The 18,731-nt window shown below is 51.2% G+C and overlaps 3 protein-coding genes across 13 annotated transcripts; 1 reads left to right on the top strand and 2 right to left on the bottom strand.

Annotated features, from left to right (window-relative positions):
• Positions 1–1,195: 1,195 nt before the first annotated feature.
• LRRN4CL (LRRN4 C-terminal like) lies at positions 1,196–4,096 on the bottom strand. 2 transcript variants are annotated; one of them, XM_077114981.1, is made up of 2 exons: positions 3,951–4,096; positions 1,196–3,423 (listed from the first exon to the last, which is right to left on the bottom strand). In XM_077114981.1, the coding sequence occupies exon 2, from the start codon at positions 3,416–3,418 to the stop codon at positions 2,699–2,701; it is 720 nt and encodes a 239-aa protein (XP_076971096.1). In that variant the 5' UTR covers positions 3,419–3,423; positions 3,951–4,096; the 3' UTR covers positions 1,196–2,698. The 2 variants fall into 2 exon arrangements, with proteins under 2 accessions (XP_076971096.1, XP_076971095.1); XM_077114980.1 differs by having other exon boundaries at positions 1,200–3,423; positions 3,989–4,096.
• Positions 4,097–4,766: 670 nt separating this feature from the next.
• Positions 4,767–16,482, bottom strand: BSCL2 (BSCL2 lipid droplet biogenesis associated, seipin). 5 transcript variants are annotated; one of them, XM_077115952.1, is made up of 12 exons: positions 16,058–16,482; positions 14,068–14,290; positions 12,149–12,465; positions 10,919–11,000; positions 7,716–7,859; positions 6,822–6,956; positions 6,545–6,642; positions 5,843–5,984; positions 5,621–5,687; positions 5,371–5,457; positions 5,189–5,266; positions 4,767–5,029 (listed from the first exon to the last, which is right to left on the bottom strand). In XM_077115952.1, exons 2-12 carry the CDS (start codon positions 14,146–14,148, stop codon positions 4,893–4,895), a joined length of 1,368 nt encoding a protein of 455 aa, XP_076972067.1. In that variant the 5' UTR covers positions 14,149–14,290; positions 16,058–16,482; the 3' UTR covers positions 4,767–4,892. The 5 variants fall into 5 exon arrangements, with proteins under 5 accessions (XP_076972067.1, XP_076972070.1, XP_076972069.1 ...); XM_077115955.1 differs by having other exon boundaries at positions 14,107–14,290; positions 16,058–16,481; XM_077115954.1 differs by having other exon boundaries at positions 5,371–5,451; positions 16,058–16,478.
• On the top strand, positions 9,972–16,112 carry GNG3 (G protein subunit gamma 3). 6 transcript variants are annotated; one of them, XM_077115968.1, is made up of 7 exons: positions 13,266–13,414; positions 13,876–13,944; positions 14,157–14,269; positions 14,680–14,910; positions 15,328–15,427; positions 15,616–15,791; positions 15,953–16,112. In XM_077115968.1, the coding sequence occupies exons 5-6, from the start codon at positions 15,329–15,331 to the stop codon at positions 15,742–15,744; spliced, it is 228 nt and encodes a 75-aa protein (XP_076972083.1). In that variant the 5' UTR covers positions 13,266–13,414; positions 13,876–13,944; positions 14,157–14,269; positions 14,680–14,910; position 15,328; the 3' UTR covers positions 15,745–15,791; positions 15,953–16,112. The 6 variants fall into 6 exon arrangements, with proteins under 6 accessions (XP_076972086.1, XP_076972083.1, XP_076972081.1 ...); XM_077115966.1 differs by having other exon boundaries at positions 15,616–16,112; XM_077115967.1 differs by lacking the exon at positions 13,876–13,944 and having other exon boundaries at positions 15,616–16,112.
• Positions 16,483–18,731: the final 2,249 nt, after the last annotated feature.

Here is an 18,731-nt window from a genome sequence, read left to right as displayed (position 1 = left end):
TTGCTTTCTCCTGCCCCACTTTTTTTTTTTTTTGATTGGAGCAGTTACAGGTTTACAGAAAAGTCATGCAGAAAGTAGAGTTTCTACAGAACCCCCCTTCTCACACACAGTTTTCTCTATTGACATTTTGTATTAATGTGGCACTTCTTTTACAATTGATGAAACAATATAGTTATGCTATTAACTTTAGCCCACTGTTTATGTTATGATTTACTCTTGTGTTGCACACTTCTATGGGTGTATGTGTGTGTGTTATATGCAACCTAAAATTTCCCGTTTTTATCCCATTTTCAAATATATAATTCAGGGGTGTCAATTACCTTCACGAAGGTGTGCCTCCGTCACCATGCCCCCCTTTTTTTTTAGGGTCCCATCTGTAAAGTGGGGTTAACAATAGGTGCCATCAAGAGAGTACAGTGTAAATGTTGGTGTAAATTATTACACAGTTTCATCTCCCACCACTTGAGGGTAACGTTCATATTGCAAAACAGAATCTCTTCCTCCTGACCTTTACACACTCTAGCCTCTTCATCTGGGATGCCTTACCTCTTCTCTAGACTAGGTTAATTCCCTGTCCTCGTTTGTCCTGACTTAACTCAAGGTTTGCTTTCTAAGGGAAGGCTGGTTTGAAACAGCTTCCCAGGCGTCCCAGCTCCACTCTTTACACCTCATTAAACTTTTATCCTCTTGTTACTAGTCATTGTTGATTAATTAGCCCTCCACCATTACTTAACCTGTTGGATCCTTGAAGGTGGAGCTGCCTTTATTGCACACAACACCTGCTACAAAGGAAGCAGACTTTAAATGTTTGTCAGGAGGCACAGCAATAACAGTTACCGATATTGATAATATATTATGACCTAGGGACTGAATAGAATCATCATAAACTCACTATGATGTAGGTACTAGTATTAGTCACTGGAAACTGAGACAAAGAACAATAAGATAATTTGCCTAAGTTCTCAAAGCAAATAAGTAGCAGAACTAGGACTCAAGCCCAAGCAGCCTGCCTTCACTAGGCCACCACTGTATGGTGGAGTGATAAGCATCAGCTTTGAAAGTATGGACCGGAATTCTAGCTGACCTCCTTAGTTGTGACTTCAAACCATTTAGAAACCCCGGGTTTCTCATCTGTGAAAAGGTGAGACCATTTCCTGGGATGATTATGGTGAAAATTAAATGAGAATGCTCGTAAAGTATGTCTTGCATAATAATGAGATAGCAGACCCTCTAGTGATTCATCAATCAGTGCTGAGGAAATACAGGAATTTTATTTAAAGGCACAAAGTATTCACTGCAGTGTGATGAGTGTATTCTAGATAAGAAATGTATTCTAAATTTATTCTAAAGGTCCAATAATAAGTTAAATTTTATCGTCCTGCTTCTTTGACCTACTTCCAGGCAAGTCTATACAGAAATACTCACACAAACATGCAAGGGTACAGAGACAAGCATGTCCATGACAAACACTGGAGGCGTCAAATGTTTTAATAAAGAGCGATGCCTAAAGTCACTTAGGGAGCATTCTCTTATGGAAAGCTGGGCAGCTTTTGACATAACTAGGGAAGCTCTGATTTACCAAGATGGAATGGACAACATAATTTAATATTTCCAATTGGTAATATTTAATATTTAATATTACCAATAAAAGGTAATACTCTCATTGAAGAGAGAAAAGTCTACTCTGAGAACTTTCACTTTATACTCTTTGATTTTACTTGAAATTTCTATAAGTATCACTTATAATTAAATATGCATACACATATGTATACACGCAATGAGTAAAAGTGAGGCTTATACCACGTAGCAGCATAAAACAGATTTTTCTACATCCAATTAATTTAAAAATAAAATCAAAAGTATGTCTACTTACTCTGAAAAGAAACAGTTATATGAATAGGGAATTGAAAAGATCATCCAAAAAATGAAAATGTCTTCTAGTTTCCTTTAATGTTGTTATAAGGGGCATACAGTGGGTGTACAGTAGTGTGGGGATTTTACCAGTTGAGATGCAGGCTGGTCACAAATAGCAGCTGGGCCATCCTTTATTCTCCACTCCATGTCAGTCATTTATTTCCACCATCAGCAGACACGGGTGGACTCTGATACAGGTATGTTCATCCTCAATAATTAAACAAAAGGCCGAAGGAGAAGAGGGTGGCCCCAAACTCCCAACCTCCTGAAGCTTATTCTCAATATGCCATGGACGCCACGTAAAGTGGCAGACCCCAGACCCCATCTGAAGGCCTATGATGGGGGTGGACTAACTACAGCCGGATCCCAGGTCTGATTTGTAAGGCCCACCCGCTAAGAATGTTTTTTTTCTTTTGACATTTTCAATGGCTACATGTTACATGCTTATACGAGTATGAGCATAATATCTGGGATTTTTGTCCTCCTGGACCACCGCAAAGCCGGAATTAGTTATTATCTGGCCCTTTATGAGAAAAGCACTGACCCTCTATGGTCCCTCCTAAACTTGAATCAGAATTCAAGCGAAGTCTGGAATCTAAGCAAGCTTTCAGAGTAGAGATCTGAGAGTCCGCTCTAGGGCTCCCAGCTCAGTGGGTGGCTTTCTGCCCCGCCGTCCAGCCTGAGCAGGGCAGCAGCCGGGCCCTCACCAGCTCCTGCCCTGGATCTGGGGCCAAGCTCTCCAGGTAGAAGCTTGGCTTTGCAGGATATGCTCCCCAGGTCCCTTTCAGAGCCTCTGCTGGGCTTGTATGGCCCCTCGCCGGGGGCAGCCGCAGTGCTGGCGCAGGTAGAAGTGCCAGACCAGGGCTGAGCAGCTGAGCAGGGCCAGGGCTGTGCCCACCCCCACGGCCGCATGGATCAGGGTGAGGGGTCTGGGGGGCATGGTGAACCGGCCGCAAGGCCCGAAGGCAGGGTCTCCTGCCACCTCAAGGCCCTCCCTTCCTGCCTTGGGCACTGTGCTTTCTCCGGCGTCGTTGGAAGCCACCACGCAAACGACATAAGCACCCCCGGGGTTCAGTCCGTTCAGTTCTGCTTTTCGGACGGTCGAATTCAGGGGCGCGCCCTGCTGGGGAGCCCTGCTGCCTTCCGAAAGCAGCAGCCAGTATTGGTGGACCGGGGAGAAGGGGGCACACCACCGGATGACGGCGCGGCCCTCCTCGGCCACTGTTTGTACTTCCCCCAGGCGTGGCGGGTCAGGCGGCTGGGCAGGGCTGGAGAGCCCTGGGCACAGGCAAGCGGTGGGTCCAGCCTGCTGCAGCTCGTGGCAGGGCACCTGCAGGTGGCGGCAGCGGTCATAGTCGCAGGGGACAGGTGGCAAAGGTGACCACAGGGTCTCATTTTCCTCCTCTTCCTGGAAATCTCGAGGAGCCAAGGGCTGGGCTCCAGGAACCAAGGAGAGAGTCACAGCCAGGAGCCACAGATACAGATGATGGGGAGAGCCCGACATGGGGTCTGGAAAGGAAGGAGGTGAGTGGGGAAGGGTTCACCCCCATGCTTTCCAGGGCCTCTGGGCCAACCGAACCTCTGCAGATGGGGAAGCGCAAGTAGGGGCCGAGATGGGAATAACAGAGAGGTGGGAATGAGACAGACACATTTCTTTGTCCCCCGACCTCTGAATCCAGACAGTGTGCCTTGGTTTGGGATGGGAAAGAATAAAATATGGTCTGCTACACGAGAGGATCAGAGAAGACGTGAGACCAGCGATGCACGGAGTGGGTGAAACAGTTAATGAACAAGCAAGGTGCTGGGGGAAAGGTGGCACTGATGGACTCAGCCCAGTGAAGAGAATAATTTCCAGAAAAAAGAGCTTAGGCAAACAAATATCAGCCAATAACCTATGTGTAACCCAGAGAGGAGGCAGAGTGAGAAGTGAGGAAAAGATGGAAAGGGGAGGGAAGTAAGGGCCCTGGGATCCTCGCTCCCCACCTGCTTTGGACCCCATCCCGTCCAGGGTACCCGGGCCCCTGCCCATCTCTCACCTCTCCCCACTCCTCCCAGGCCCACGGCAGCCCCTCACCGGTGGGTAAGGCTTTGGCGCAGTAGGAATCTGCACCGGGGCGTCTTTGGGTAGCAGGCCTTGGGGTCTGCCGACTCTCGGGTAGGCTGCACCGGTCTTCAATTTCAATTCTCTTTTGGCTAGAAGCTTTTATACCTCAGCTGTGATGTCACCACGTAGCCCCCTCCCCCTGCGGCCCCTCCCTGGTGGCGAGTGCCAAGAGGAGGGCTGCTCCCCTCAGAGGGCCTGAGTCATGGGGCTGGGGCTGGGGGGAGCCACATGCGGGCGGTTTAAGCTGGAAGCCAGGATGCCTGGGTGTGGAGAGAGGCGAGGAGCTGAACCAGAGGCTGAAGCTATGTGAGAGAGCGAGGGGAGCAGCAGGGAGAGGGCCCCACCTGGCTGCTGAGAGAAAACAGCTGTGGGGCAGCGGGGGGTCTGGGCTACAGAGGGCTGTTTCTGTATAAATGATGCCACATCCATGACAGTCATTTCCTGTCTTCTTCCTCCCAATGGACAGAGAGAGGGAGGGATGCAGACACCAGAATGGCGTATCCTGGTTCTTCAGACCCACCCTCCACTATCCCTCTCCCCAGAGTGGGGGTGAGAGAGTCACGTGGATGAGGAGGGCCGCCTGCTAGGGGTCAGGATAGGTTCTCTTTCCCTGGACTACCCAGGCCTATAATGGAAACAGCTGTGCCCCGCAGACCCCAGGGTCCTGAGTTCTGCCCCGTTGGGAGCCCCTGGCAAGACAAACTCTTTCCATCAGGAAACATGTGCTTTTTAAGTAACGGCTCTGGATTCATTTTCAGAGTCAGGGGAAGGCAGCTGGCATGAAAATACTTTATTGGGGGGTGAGGGGGAACGGGAGACAGGGGGGAGGTGGGAAAAGTGCTGGAGTGTACGGAACCTGCCCAGAATCTTCTCTTCAGGAACTAGAGCAGGTGAGGCGCTGCCGGAGACCGCCCGCAGAGGGCTCAGAGCTGCCCAGGGTCTCGGGGGCAAGGGCGGGGCCAGGCAGGTTGGCCTCTGTCAGCAGGGCTGCATCTTCCCAGGAGCCTGAGCCTTGGAGAGGGGCGGGAACCACAAAATCCCGAATGGGAAATCAGACAACCAGGGGGCCCGGCCCACATCCAGTTAAGCATCTAGAAGCATCCGTGTTGCTTCTTCTAGGGTTCAGCCCCCACCCCCCCACCCCCAGGTCCTGGGCTGGGTGCCCCTCACCATCACTGGCCTCTGGCTCCTGTTCTTCCTCACCGCCCAGGGGCCGCTGCTGCTTCTCCTCCTCGGACAGCTGACCCTCTAAAGTCAAAGAGGGATGCAGAGGTCAGATCAGAAGAGGTCGAAGGGGAGAGCTAAGGAGGAGGCAGGCTAGAAGGGAGGCTCCTGCTGCCCTAGAACCATACCTGTCCCTGAGGGGTCTTCATGATTGTCCCCATCCTCTGTAACACCTGACTGCTGCGTTAGCTCCTCCTGGCCTTGGGACCCTGTACCTCCAAAGCAGGCAGAGGACCGGGCAGGGCTCAGATGGCTGTGCCTGGACGACAACTTAGCCTCCTTCAGCCTCTCCTCTGATTCTCAGCTCAGTAGGCGAGTGCCTTCAAAGCCCCGTGAACATGCTCCCTGGGCCAGCCCACCTCCTACCATCACCTTTACCTGGCTGGTGGGTGGGGAGCCTCCGTGGGCCTTCCTTTGGGGAACTCTCTCGTTTCCGGATATTAACCTGTGGAGGAGACACTACTGAGCAGGGACGACTGACTTTCCCTCTCCTCGGGGACCAATGGCCTCATCCCCCTTCACAGTCCAAGAAAGATCACAAGGTTTGGGGGGGTGGGGGTGGGGAGAGAGGGAATGGGGGGGTCCCCTGCCCCTTTCGACCTGCAAAGAGAAGCGGTGTCGGGGCCAGACGGCCCCCCACACCCACTGCATGTAGCTGAAGAGCACGATGACGACAAGGAAGGTGAAGTTGCTGGCGACGCCTATGAAGGCGCAGGTCATCGGGAAGTTGTACAGCAGGTACCTGAGGCAGGAAGTTGGGACAGGAAGGGAGTGGCAGTTACTGGAGAACATAAGGTTTCTCACTTGCCAGAAACAGTTTCTGGGGCCGCTCACATGAGCCTGGCCAGAGCTGGCCCCCAGCCCACCCCGCCCCGCCTCCTCCCACGCAGTTACCACAGTCCAGATGTGGAGCTGCTAGGCTGCATGAGGTTCTAATTAAGCCACGGACCTAAGGGCAGTCTCACAGGGCCACAGGCAGCAGCCTCAAATTGTGGCCGTCCCTCAAGAGTCACCCCAACTCTTGGTGAGCCAAATGTTCAAGACACTGGCTGCACACAGGCATTTTCTGGCCCAGATGTGGACCCAAGAGATTATGGTTCAGCTTATCTGGGGGAGAGCCCAGGTGTGAATGTTTTGTAAAAGCTCCCCCAAGGAATGCAGATGTGCAGCCGGGATTAAGAGCCTCTGGCTGGCAGCAGATTTGACGCTGCTCTGTAAAACCTATTGCCTCTCCTTAGGGATCCTCTTTGCATAAGGGCAGCACCTTGAGAGCTGCCGAGGTCTGCTCGAGCGTTGCCTCACCTGAGCCCAGTGAAGTGGGCATGGATGCGGAGGTACGCGCCATACATCTGGATACGCTTGCTGTGGATCTCAATGATTACCCCGGTTGTCGGCACATACTGCAAGAGAAGGGAAGTGTCAGGCCGGGATCCTGCTGCTGTCACTTTGCAGCCCCACCGGAGGCCCGGTTCCAGCCTCTCTGTTATGGTCCCTCCCCCACGGAACCCAGAAGGCTCCCCCAGTAAAATTCCCACCTAATGAGGAGGGCCGTCACCTACTCATCCTCCATCCCTCTTACCGAGTTCTCTCTGTAGTCCGAGTACAGCTCTACCTCCAGGAGCTGCTTCTGCTCTGCCAAGCCGAACAGCAGGAGGCTAGAGAAGACGAGGGTGTCAAGCGTCTGGAGCAGGTCAGAGCGGTAATGCAGCATCACCTGCCAGGGCCAGGGAAGGAGAGAGTGGGGACTGGTGTCCTCAGATTCCCACCGCCCTACCCACCCCTCAGCCATTCCCAAGTAACCGAAGAAGGCTGCTGCTTCCTCAGGTCTCCTGCTCCCTCATATTCATTCCCTCTGTTCCAGTCCAACAATGGCCCCTAGTTCCCAAAAACCTTCCTAGGGCAGGCCCAACGCTGTCTCTGAGCGACCTTTCCCCCCTGATGTTTCTGCAGTCCAGTATAAGGTCTAAGTCTCAGGGCACTATCCAGGTTTTTTTTTTTTTTTTCATCATGTAGATACTAGGGAAATTGCTTTCGGACCTGTTTCTGTTGATGATTCATGTAAGAATGGAGCCCAACATTCACTGAACACCCCGTATGCACAAGCACTTTACATTTCCTCACTGAATCGAAATGAGTGTTGCTATGGGGTAGTGACGATTATATCTGGTTTCTAATACCTTATAACCAAGAGGTTAAATAATTTGTCCCTCGGCCAGTATGTTTCTGAGTTAGGACTTGAGTGCAGGTTTTTCGAGAGCAGCTTCAGTCTTCAGACTTTACCCCAAAGGTGGACGTGCTCTCAGATATCTGGGGGCTGTTTGGCAAGTGTTTTGGTGAATGGACTCCTCTTCCCTTTTTTCTGATGTGGCTATAGTCTTAGAACCAATGGGTTTTTCTCCTGGATCCCTACCCCAGGTGTTCTAACCTCTGCCGTCACCCTCCACGCCCTCCCCGACAGGTCCTGCACACTTACCGAGCGCGAAGACGTGGAGATGATGCGGCCGCCTCTGGTGTAGCATGAAATAGTAACCATGAACATGCCCAAATCCTGATTCACAGGGGATTCTGGCAGCTCGAGCTCTAAGGTTACACGGTACGGCTGGCCGTACATCAGCACCTGCCCAAGGTAGGCCCCGTCTCTTTTCAATAAACATTCTTTTTTTTTTTTTAATTGTACTGCCCCCTGTCCCAGCAGTGCCCATCGCCACCTCCCCCACCCTCTCAAGTGCTGCGCTGCCACCCCTCCGTTGACCTAACCGGCCCGGCAATTCCTCTCAGCCCAAGAGGGTGCTGCCCCCTTCTGGCGGCTGGATCCCGCCTTTCCTCTGCCAAGGTCTTCAACCCGCTGCTGCTCCTGAAACAGACTCCCGCTGCTCTGCTGGGAGAAAGGCTGAGTCATATTTCCCCTTTCCAAAAAAACGAACCGTCAAACTGGGCCATCTGGGACTCAGGCCTGTGTGCCGGAAGGCCGTCCCTGGGGCCTAGGCTGCCCTCGCTGATATTATTAATTAACCAAGCAGCAGCAGTAGTCACACTCTCCCTAACCAGTTCTCCTGCAGTCCTTCCTCATTCTAATGCCCCGGTCATCTTCCTGTCACTCAGGATCCCTTATCTGACCGGGGAGCCCTAAGGCGTCTTCCCTGGGGCGAACCTCCCTCGAAAAGGTTAAAAGATTTGCCGCTAAACACCTCCTACTCCCTTTCCTCCGCTGTTTTCCTCTAATCCCAGCAGCGTGATGGCCTGCGGGTGGTTTTCTAAAGATCATAAGGCCACCTCCAAACTCTGGATATGGACTTGGGGAGTGCTTTGAGCATTTATCACGAGAGAAAAGGCTGACCACTACGGATTGAGGCCGTTCTTTACGTCGATTCTGATTTTCAGTCTCAACTACCTCTTTGAAAAAATAGATTCCATGAGATTCCTACCCTCTGTGGAGGCCAGCTGATTCTATGCCAGTTGTTTCTCCGAATTCTTGGAAACACTAATAAGATAGTACCTGGCCCGGATGCTGGAGAAATGGGGAGTGACTGCTAATGGGATTTCTTTCTTATTAGAGAAGTTGGAGGTTTGCAGAAAAAAACATGCACAAAATACATGCATATATTTTGGTTCCCATATACCATCCTATTATTAATATCTGGCATTAGTGTGGCACATTTACCACAACTGATGGAAAAGCAGTTTTATATGTGTTATTACTATAGTCCCTGGTTCACCTTAGGAGTCAGTGTTTGTGTTGTACCGTCCTGTGGAATTTCTCTCTCCTTTAAAAAATTTTTAAGAATAAAGGGGCAGGCCACGATGGCTCAGCAGGCAGAGTTTTTGCCTGCCATGCCAGAGACCCTGGTTTGATTCCTGGTGCATCCCCATGCAAAAGAAAAAAATATTCAAAAACTGATGGTGTGGATGATTGCACAACTCTATGAATATACTAAAACCACTGAATTATATATTTAAAATGGGTGCATGGTATGGTACATGAAGTATATCTCAGTAAAGCAGTTACATATATATATATATTTTTTTTTTTAAGTAGTTCTACCTAAATAAACATCATCTCCTCCAAGAGGATCCACAGACTCTAATATTAGAATCCTGCAAACAAGTCCATGACTTTGTTTGTCTGTCTGCCTGACAAGCAGGTTCTCCCCCTTCCCACACAATTTTCACCCTTCCAGAGGTCCACTTTGAATCTCACCATCTCTGCAGTCTCAGATTATCCCAGAGAACACTGGTTTCTTGAATCCTCTACAAGTTCTTCTGGAATGCAGAATCTGCATCCTACATTTTTCTACATAACGCACTGTAGAGTTTTCTGTCAATCCTGTGAGCTCCTTCAAAGGACAGACCACATCCTCTGCTTCTAGCAAGATGTTACATGCAGGCATTACTTCATTTATTCATTAGCTCAAACATGTTCATCGTTTCACTGTCCCTGACTTTTTAGGGACTTGGGATGGATCTCTATTCAGCCTTCATCTTTTCCTTCTGTGCTCATCTAACAGCCTTGGACCTCAGACAGGCTTTAGAATCTCTTCCTTGGCTCTCTGCACCTCTGCTCTGATTTCTAAAATGTGCAGCAACACAACTGTATGCAGCAGCCCAGGTGCAGAGATACTGTGGCTGTGTTTCCAAGCGCTTCTCAAGATATTCCATTTATTATTATTATAAGCACAATGGATCAATGTCTGCAGGGAACATTCTATAATAACCTCCAAGTTCCTTTCCTGAGTAGCAGGACTACAATGAAGAATTCTTTCTCTTGGAATGTGCACCATACCATCTCACTACCCTGAAATCTGCCTTTTGCAGCCCATTCATCCAACATGGTAAGCCTTTTCTTGATAGTATATGACTACATGGCGGTAAACCGGAAGCTGACAAAGGATACATCTTCTCCCAGATGATGTGTGTGATCCTGTAAGGCCAGTCTGAACATCAGTTCCAGGGGACCACACAAAGTCTGACAGTTTACACTCTTCCCTTCAGAGGAGTGGCCATAATTTCCATACTGCATTTTCCATCTTTAAGTCAGCTTCCTCCTGAGTATCCAGTTTTGAAAAATCACTTTCAAATGATTTTTAAATTCTGAGGAAACTTTACCACTGATTTACTTCTAATTACATTGCTGACCACTCGAAAAACCTTCAAGAATCAGAAATGAGATTTACTTTGCAAGGTCTTTCTATGTGTTCAGGTATCCTTCCCTTTACAGGGGCCTTGTCAGCTAGTATAGAAGGATGCATGCCCACTCTGCATTTCCCAAGGCTCCCGAGGGAAACTTTTTATTGAGGTCACGCTGGCATCTGGCCAGTTCTCTGGCACAGTACCCTTTGTGATAACCAGTCACACATATTTGTTAACAGTTTCATAATTTTACACACAAGCTTTGAAAATTCCTGGGTGGAAGCCATCCTATTGCTGGGAAAATAGCTGACTTGTTTGTTAGATTCAAAACACAGTGTTAGCTATGACCTCGCTAGTTAGCTATGAACTGCCTGAAACGAGATGAGAATGAGGACCTTCCTAACATCTTCCCCAGGAAAGACCAAGACACACGATTCATTTAGACTTTAATTTCTCCTTCAACCTCCCTCTCTTGTCCCGCTCAAGCCCTCCTATCTCAAGTCATCCAAGCTCTGTGGAATGAAGCCTCTCTCCAGCTCCCATACTCACCCGATCACGTCCACCCTTAGCCAGCGAGACATTGGCCACAGGGAAGGAGCAGAGTGAGGAGGATGAGGAGTCACAGTCAGTCCTAAATGAGAATGGAAGTGGCCTTAGCCATCCACACAACTTCATTCACCCTGTCCCCTATCCCTTCTCTCAGAATGAGCACTTTCTGCTACGCAGAGAGATGAAGAACAAATGTGGTCAGGAGGCAAGACACCAGAATGATTTTTCATTCTCTTCCTGCCACTTCAGCATTTTTTTTTCCTTTTTATTAAGGCAGGAATTCTTAGATGTCTTAGGTGGACACTTAGTTGAACAGTTGCTGCAGGCTTTAGTGTTTCTAAAGAATCGCTTGGGAAGCTGAGTAAAGATGTAGAGCCCCTGAGATATTGATTAAGTAGGTTTGTTTTGGGGCCTAGTTCAAGAAAATTCTTCCAAGGGGATCCACGGACAGTCCTTAAGAAGCTCAAGTACCCTTCAAATTGTAGGCACAATTGCACAAGGGCATGTAGATACATTTTTATGGCAGAAAGGACCGTAGCTCTCGTAAGATTCATGCCCCCTAAAAGATTAAACAGCTCTTCCTTAGACTCTATAGCTTATGACCTCAGGACTCTGAGGACAGTGAGAAATAAATGACTCTGGACCACTAATTATAATGTCCTTATGGGCATCTGTTAATTGGTCCTTTAGCCACTGTTAAGGTAAAAAAGGGAAGAAAATTTGGCAGGATCTGTAAAAAGGGAAGAAATTGAGAACCCAGGCAAAAAGCAGGGTTCTAGGAGGCAAACTGATGCCCCCTTGTGTCACCTTGTGTTTTGTAATCTCTATTGTGCAGACTGTTGGGTGTGGGGAGGTAGTAATACAAGAGATAAACTGCTGCTTTCCTCATGCTTCTGCTGAAGACCAGGTTAGTTCTAAAATGACTCAAAGGGATTGGTTTGGCTCAAAAGTCTGTAGCAGCTCTGAGAGGTCTGATCCAACTTAATTAGAACTGACCCTCATAATGACAGTCAAGATGTTTTGTTTTGAACAGTGTAGTAACTAGGACTCAAGAGCCCAACTAGCCCAGACCTGCCCCAACCTTGGGCTGTGAAAGGTTAAGGGTAAGGACACCCAGCTCAAGTTTTCTCCTCTGTAAATGAGGGGTGGGACTGAATGAGCCCCAAGGGACCTTGCAGCAATCACTCCTCTCTCTCAGATTCCTCTATTTTGGTAGAAGACCCCTCTCACCTGTAGTAGAAATGCACAGGGCTGAGGTGGCTGACTGTCGGCATGTAGGAATAGTAGAAGGAGCCATAGAGAAAGATAGACACCCAGAGCAGGAGGAGAACGGTGCAGAAGAGCACCCCAAATTGCAGCAGCAGCTTGCGGGCACGGCCTGCCAAGACGTGGCCCACTTCCTGGGCCCACACTAGGGCAGGTACTGGGGGATCATTGACCATGGCCGGCAGAGCAGGGGGTCTGGCGCCAGGTTCAGGCCTTGACTTCTTAGCTGCTCTGCCACCTGGACGCCGCCCCTGGCCATGGGATGAGGCAGTTGGTCGTTCCTGGAAAAAGACAGAGAGGAAAAAGAATGGCTCCTTTCCCCTGGGCAGGTGGGGTCAAAAAGGACAAGCTTGCTGAGCTGGCGTTGAGGAACTAAAGAAAGCAAGACAAAGCAAAATCACTATTGCATATGGCCTTGCCCCAAATGACTGCGTTTCTGAGCCAATTACCCTTTCCCTTTTCTCCACTGTGCTTCCTCACCAAGTGCCAGACAGAGCTCGTCGGCTGAAATCCTCCAGCAGCCGCCTGATTCTGAGGCAAGCCACCTTGATACTCATTCATAGCAAAGCAATACGTAGCACACGAGGAACGAACACCTTAAATTCTCCCAAAGCGCTTTTACACACGCGAGGACACTGAGTCTTCAGGACACGGTGCGGTGGGGCACCGAGAGGATGCGCAACTCGCCTATCGTCGCACAGCTGGACTCAAAGCCAGCAGCCCAAGCGCCTTCACAATTTCCAACCGAGTTCCTCTCCGCCGCGGGGGCTTCTCGCCTCGCCGAGCAGCGCTCGCTCCCCGACGGCGCCGCGCCCTGCAGCCAACGGCTGCTCCCCGCCGCCTAGGCCCCTAGGGCGCGATGCACGGGGTCCCCTCCCGACCGCGCCACCATGGAAACCCGCCCGCCAGCGCCGCAGCTCCGCGGACTCACCAGCCTACCGCGCTGCTGGGGCAACGGCGAGAAGCGGCTTCCGCCTCCCGGGAAGTCCCGCCCACTCCCGTCCACCGTCCTCGAGGCGCGGGGGCGGGGCCTGGCGCTCGGAGGGCGGGGCCTGGCGCTCGGAGGGCGGGGCCTGGCGCTCGGAGGGCGGGGCCTGGCGCCCGGGCCCAGGCCAGCCGCGGTGGTGGGCTTCTTTCCTTCTCTCCCCCCACCCCAATGTCCCTCCGTTGGCCCGTTACTCCCGGGCTACACTGACCAGAGGGGAAACTCGTGTTCCTCCAGGCCCTAAGGTATGCGCCAAGGCCTGCTATGACTCAACAGCTCTCCCTCCACCCCGAGGTCTCCATCACCGCCCTCTGCTCACACCTACACCAATCACCTAGGCTTAATCCCCTAGGCCACTTAACCCCTCTAGGAGGAGCGAGGCAGGTCCCGGCTGGCACTGACGTGTGTCGCCCACTGATAGCTCCTAAGACCTGTCGGGGTCCAGGGCAGAGAGCATTCGCCCACAGAATGTTGCAGCTGCCGGACCCGCGCATCTGGCGCGTTGCGCCGGCGATCCAGCTGTCCCTATTCCCAAAAGTGGTGGCATAGCAGCCCCGGGTGCTGTCTCCAGCTTTTACGATGGGTGATCTAGGTCCTCAAACCCTCCGCAGACACACTCTCCCTCCCTCGTAGACCCCGCTGCGCATTATCTGGCCTAGGTCTTGGCAGGCTTCATTTTTTATTTGCATATGTCTCATCACCCGAGGTGAGGTCGGTGTTTTACGCCATCTCTACATTCCCCACTGCACCAAGCACGAAGCTGCAGGCCTGGGAGGTAATCTGTTCAAAATGTCCCAAATTCCTCAAACCAATCCCAAGAAGCCCATCTATTTCCACACACACCCACTGACGCCCTCCCTGCCCCCACTGGCGCCCCTACCCCCCAATGACCCCCTACCTCCTCTTTGTCCGATCCTTTGATCGGGTCTCTGCACACCTTTTCTTCCCCGGCTTCCTCCTCTTCTTTTCGGTCTGCCATGCCTTCAGATGTCTTCCTCGTGTACCTCCGCTGCCCCTGGCCCTTCCACCCGAGTCACTTGTGGCTAGAACGTGAAGTGGTGATCTAGAAGCTGTACCTGTAGCTCATCACATTTTCCTGGGTACGGGGAAATGGAGGGTCCCTGGGAGGGAAAAGAAGATTCAGGTGCGAAATGCTGTGTCAGGCTAGAGGGAGGAGGGAAAGACGGGGGCGACTGGTCAGCTGATGTCAGATTTTCAAATGAGCAGGGTCCCCCGCAGCTGGTACAGACTCCATGCAGGGGCTGTCACAGGCCCAGACCACCCAATTTGAGGGGGGGAGTCTGTCTTGGCCTTGGCTCCTCCCATCTCCTTTGGGGAAGTGCTTCTAGCCCAGACACAGGATGCCTGCAATGGGGGAGGGGCAGGTCGTGAGACAGTAACAGTGGGGGTGAGCCAGGGGCTGCGGGTGGTGGCCAGCCTCCCCCACTGGCCAGGCAGTTGGTATGCTCCAGGATCTGAGCAGCTCCTTCTAGCATCCTTCATCCTTCAGGTACCAGCCATCTGGGCAGTGCTTGAGCTGCAGAAGCTGGGACCAGCCTTCGAAGGACTTCTGACCTGATCTTCCCCGGTGGCTTTCTCTGTATTAGCCGCTTTTTGTGCTGCTGCGTCAGATACTTTCAGCAGCAACACCCCGCAGGGTGGAACACCCATCTAAGGCAGAAGGTTTTAGGTGCACCCCACGGACTCCACACCCCAGGGCTGCCGCCTCCTGTCGTCTCAGGTCAGTAAGCAGAAAAACCTGCTTTTCTCCCGTTGGGGCTCAAGGGGGCAGATGAGGGCTATGTGCCCTTCTTCATCAGGGTGGGGCTCTTTCTGGTTGAGGATTTCAGAACTAGGACTACACATGGTTTGAAAGGCTGGAAAGCCTTAAATCATTTGTATGTATGTTTAATGCTCTGTATACCCGGGCCATGTGGCAGTTTGGGAAACATCTCATTCCACCCTCTCCACTTCGTGTGCAGAGGAGGGCAAGGATGTGAAAGGCCACTGGAGGAGGTTGGGGATAAAAGGGGAACAAAATATTGGGGTACATGATCCCATTCTGTAAAGGTTTGTGCGGAGTGAGCATGGGGGGGGGTTGTGCTTCAGCTGAAACTGCAGGCTCTCCTATCGGGAGCTGTCTTTCTCTTCTCTTCAGGATGAAAGGGGAGACCCCTGTCAACAGCAATATGAGCATTGGGCAAGCTCGCAAGATGGTGGAACAACTTAAGATTGAAGCCAGCTTGTGTCGGATAAAGGTGGGTGGGACCGCCATGGCCAGGCCATGCAGTAGGCTCCCCATCCTTGAGATGAGAGATGCTTTCATTCCTTGATTTCCTGAGTGCCTGTCTTAAGGAGTCTTAGAGATGGTCAAAGGTAACCCATTTGGGAAGGGAGACTTTAGTCCCTTTGAGTGTTCTGCTAACAACCCCCCACCTGGCCCCAGGTGTCCAAGGCAGCAGCAGACCTGATGACTTACTGTGACGCCCACGCCTGTGAGGACCCCCTCATCACCCCTGTGCCCACTTCGGAGAACCCCTTCCGGGAGAAGAAGTTCTTCTGCGCCCTCCTCTGAGCTGCCCTGCCCCACCTCATCTCTCCCTCTCCTGGGCTCTCCCCTAGGTCGGTAAGGAGGCTCCTTGCACACCATCCCTAACCCCTGCCCGACCCCTGTGAGGTTATATGAAGCACAAGGCCCTCCCTCACCTCTCTGTCCACCCCATTTCCTCGCCCACCGAAGCCAACCCTAAGCGTCCCGTGACTCGGGGCACCTTTTGCGTCAGTCACAGACAGGGCCCGTCAGACTCTGCCAGCGTCCTGCCCGCTTCCCTCTGAGCCCCGTTCAGAGGATGGAAAGAGGGATGGGCCGGGTGCCTGCTCTCTCTCACCTGGAGCTATTGGAAGCGTAAAGCCATTTGAAGAATAAAGTCATCCAGAGTCTCAGAGGGCAGCTCCTGTGTTAGCGTTCTTGGGGAGAGGTTCATCAGCCAGGAGATTTGGGGGTGGGCGCGGCAGGTGAAAGGCGTGCCACACCCGGGGATCAGGGCCAGTCAAGGCGGGTTAGAAACTGTCAACCGCGGCGGGGTTGGGACCACGGGCGTGAGAGCGTCTCAAGTAGAAGAATTAAGCTACAATAGACACTCAGGGGCTACGAAGAGCAGACACACAGGCACAAGGAGGCAACAAAAGCATGTAAAAAAGAAAAGCCGAACGAGGGGGTTTAGGAAGGCTTTCGGGAGGGCGGGCGCAGACACAGGGAACGCTCAGCCATAGTAATGGATGGGGAGGAGCTTGGCTCTAGTTACTGTGAAAGGAGCACTTTGCTTCTAAGATGGCCGCGCCCACAGTAGCTCATTTTCCAAGATGGCCGCCACCGCAGGACCCAGTGCTAATATGGCGGCCCCCTCATAACCGCGTTTCACCGTACAGGGTTTCTCCGCCGGCCCCATTCTTAAAATGGCGCCCCCCAGGTATCCAGAATGTCCAATATGGTAACTTGCGTGCCCTTGCCTGGTCTCAAAATGGCTGCCCCTGCCCTCGCGAAGTCGATACCCGCTCTCAGCCCACCCAGGAGTCTGGAAGTCAAAAATCTCCCCGATTAAGGTGAAGGCAGGAGGGCGGCTATAATGACTAGAAAACAAGAAACCTCGCGGAAGCACAGCCTGGCGCTAGAACTTGAGAAGTAATCTGAGTTTCAACAGCTTGCCAAATGGCCACAGAAGTATGGGGTCACCCTCGTCGCCTGGATGTCCCTTCCTCGCCCCATTTGCCTCGAGAGGTCGTCCCTTGGTCGCCTCTGAATTCCGGTTTCCCCAAGAGCTGGAGAAGTTCAAAATTGTTCAGTTTGGGCTTCCTGCTAAGACGGCCGTGCTGTGCTTCCATTTTCCTCACAGGAGGGCCCTGCCCCATGAGCCACAAGAACTGCTCCCGCCTCTAGAGTGCCCACCACCCCTTGCAGGGAGTCCAGCACTAGAAGCTTCTTCCTTCCAGGGTGAACAAAGACAGGTGGGGCCAGGGTCACGGCACTGAAGATGGTAATCCCAGGCTGCCTGCTTCTGCTAGATCACCAGAATCCTCTGAATTCAGGGTGATGCACTTCCAGTGTGAAACCTAGGTTCATGTTTTGTACCTAGGTACCTTTGGGGAAGGCTGTCCTCTAGTAGAAGGGTGACCTTGCATTGTGGTAGCCCATCATCCCCAGCTTCTCCACCCCTTCAAGCAGGAAGACAGCACGAGGAGAGAAATACAGAGGTCAGCGACCAAAGGAATAATAAGGCAAGTTCTAACAGAATTATTTCAGCCTCCTGTGAATGGCCCCACGAGCTCCAGAGGTACCCAATTAATGTAGGCCACCTTGAGGAACAGGAGCTTTTCAGCTGTTGCTCGTATTTCAGTGCTCTGATAGGTCACTGAGATCATTTAATAAATTACCTCATCCTAAAAATGAAGAAACAGAGAAAGTAAACTTGGCTGCTTTCCTGGAGTAGGTGTCTAGCCCCATTCTCTTCAGAAGTCTGTTTCCTTCTTGGCCCTCACGAAAACCCCAGGATCGGGTCTGTTTTAATCCCTGTACCCTGACAGTATCTAGGACATAGCAGGCATTAAAAACCTCAATGGATCGTACTGTATATGCTTAAGTGGCAAGCATGGGGGCATAGGAGGAACCTTTCCTTTTTCCTCTTGCATCAGTGGTTGGCAACATCCAGAAGAGCAAGTGACAATTTCCACATCAGCACTTCTGATATTAGTTTAGATTAGACACTATTATTAGATTAAAACAAAACAAAAAGAACTCTGCTAAAAAAAAAGTTTCATACTCATCAGGCTAGGGGTGAATGGCTGCAGACCTAATTGGTGGGAGCAGTTTAGAGATCAGTAGACACAAGGCAGGAGCTATACATGAAGATAAAAATGATTAATTAGCTCTAACAGTGAGTGACTTTAAATGTTTTGGAGAATGAGCAGACAGAAATCAACGATAGCCTTTAAGGTACAAAAGCTGCAAGCTCCTGGGATCTGAGTTTGCCATGAGCCTATACTATCCTAGCCTTAATAAGTTCCTAACTATTTATTAGAAATTGCAATTAGGATCAGTACAATGCAAGGAAAATAGTGCTGTTGTTAAAGTCACTTTCTTGGTCTCCAAATTCATTAGAAAATAAACCTCAATCAAACATCTTTTGTTGAATGAGTGGGCTTTTTCACATACATGGTAATTACCCTGAATAAACTTATTTGTCTCCATTAAACAGAGCCAAATTAACTTCAAGCATCCAACTGGTTTTAGGAGAGGCCAGGACTTCTAATTTATTTCCTTTTACTGCAATGGCTCAAACTCTTAAAATAAGCAACCACTAAGCAGACCAACAATGCCCCGTTTGCCCTCCCAAGTGACGGCACGGCTGGCTCCCAACTGAAGACTGAGACGAGTACGAAGGGACAGCAGCCATGCAGGAGGAAAGCCATCCTTGGATGGACCCAGTGCAATGTGGGAAAGCAGCATTAAATAGCAAAAAAATCAACCCAATGACACACTCCGCCCCAGTCAGTGCAGCCACAGCA

This window comes from Tamandua tetradactyla, chromosome 9, assembly GCF_023851605.1.
Source record: "Tamandua tetradactyla isolate mTamTet1 chromosome 9, mTamTet1.pri, whole genome shotgun sequence".
NCBI lineage: Eukaryota > Metazoa > Chordata > Mammalia > Pilosa > Myrmecophagidae > Tamandua > Tamandua tetradactyla.
The sequence above is the reverse complement of the archived record's forward strand: the minus strand, read 5'-3'. Positions and strand labels throughout refer to the sequence as shown.

Excerpts from the sequence above, each read along its gene's own strand:
- LRRN4CL (XM_077114981.1), bottom strand. The coding sequence starts at position 3,418 with ATGTCGGGCTCTCCCCATCATCTGTATCTGTGGCTCCTGGCTGTGACT.
- GNG3 (XM_077115971.1), top strand. The coding sequence starts at position 15,329 with ATGAAAGGGGAGACCCCTGTCAACAGCAATATGAGCATTGGGCAAGCT. Across the intron at positions 15,428-15,615 it reads CCAGCTTGTGTCGGATAAAG|GTGTCCAAGGCAGCAGCAGA; the intron begins GTGGGTGGGACC and ends ACCTGGCCCCAG.
- BSCL2 (XM_077115952.1), bottom strand. The coding sequence starts at position 14,148 with ATGGCAGACCGAAAAGAAGAGGAGGAAGCCGGGGAAGAAAAGGTGTGC. Across the intron at positions 11,001-12,148 it reads CCTGTGCATTTCTACTACAG|GACTGACTGTGACTCCTCAT; the intron begins GTGAGAGGGGTC and ends ATTCTCATTTAG. Across the intron at positions 6,643-6,821 it reads CGGACTACAGAGAGAACTCG|TATGTGCCGACAACCGGGGT; the intron begins GTAAGAGGGATG and ends CTTCTCTTGCAG.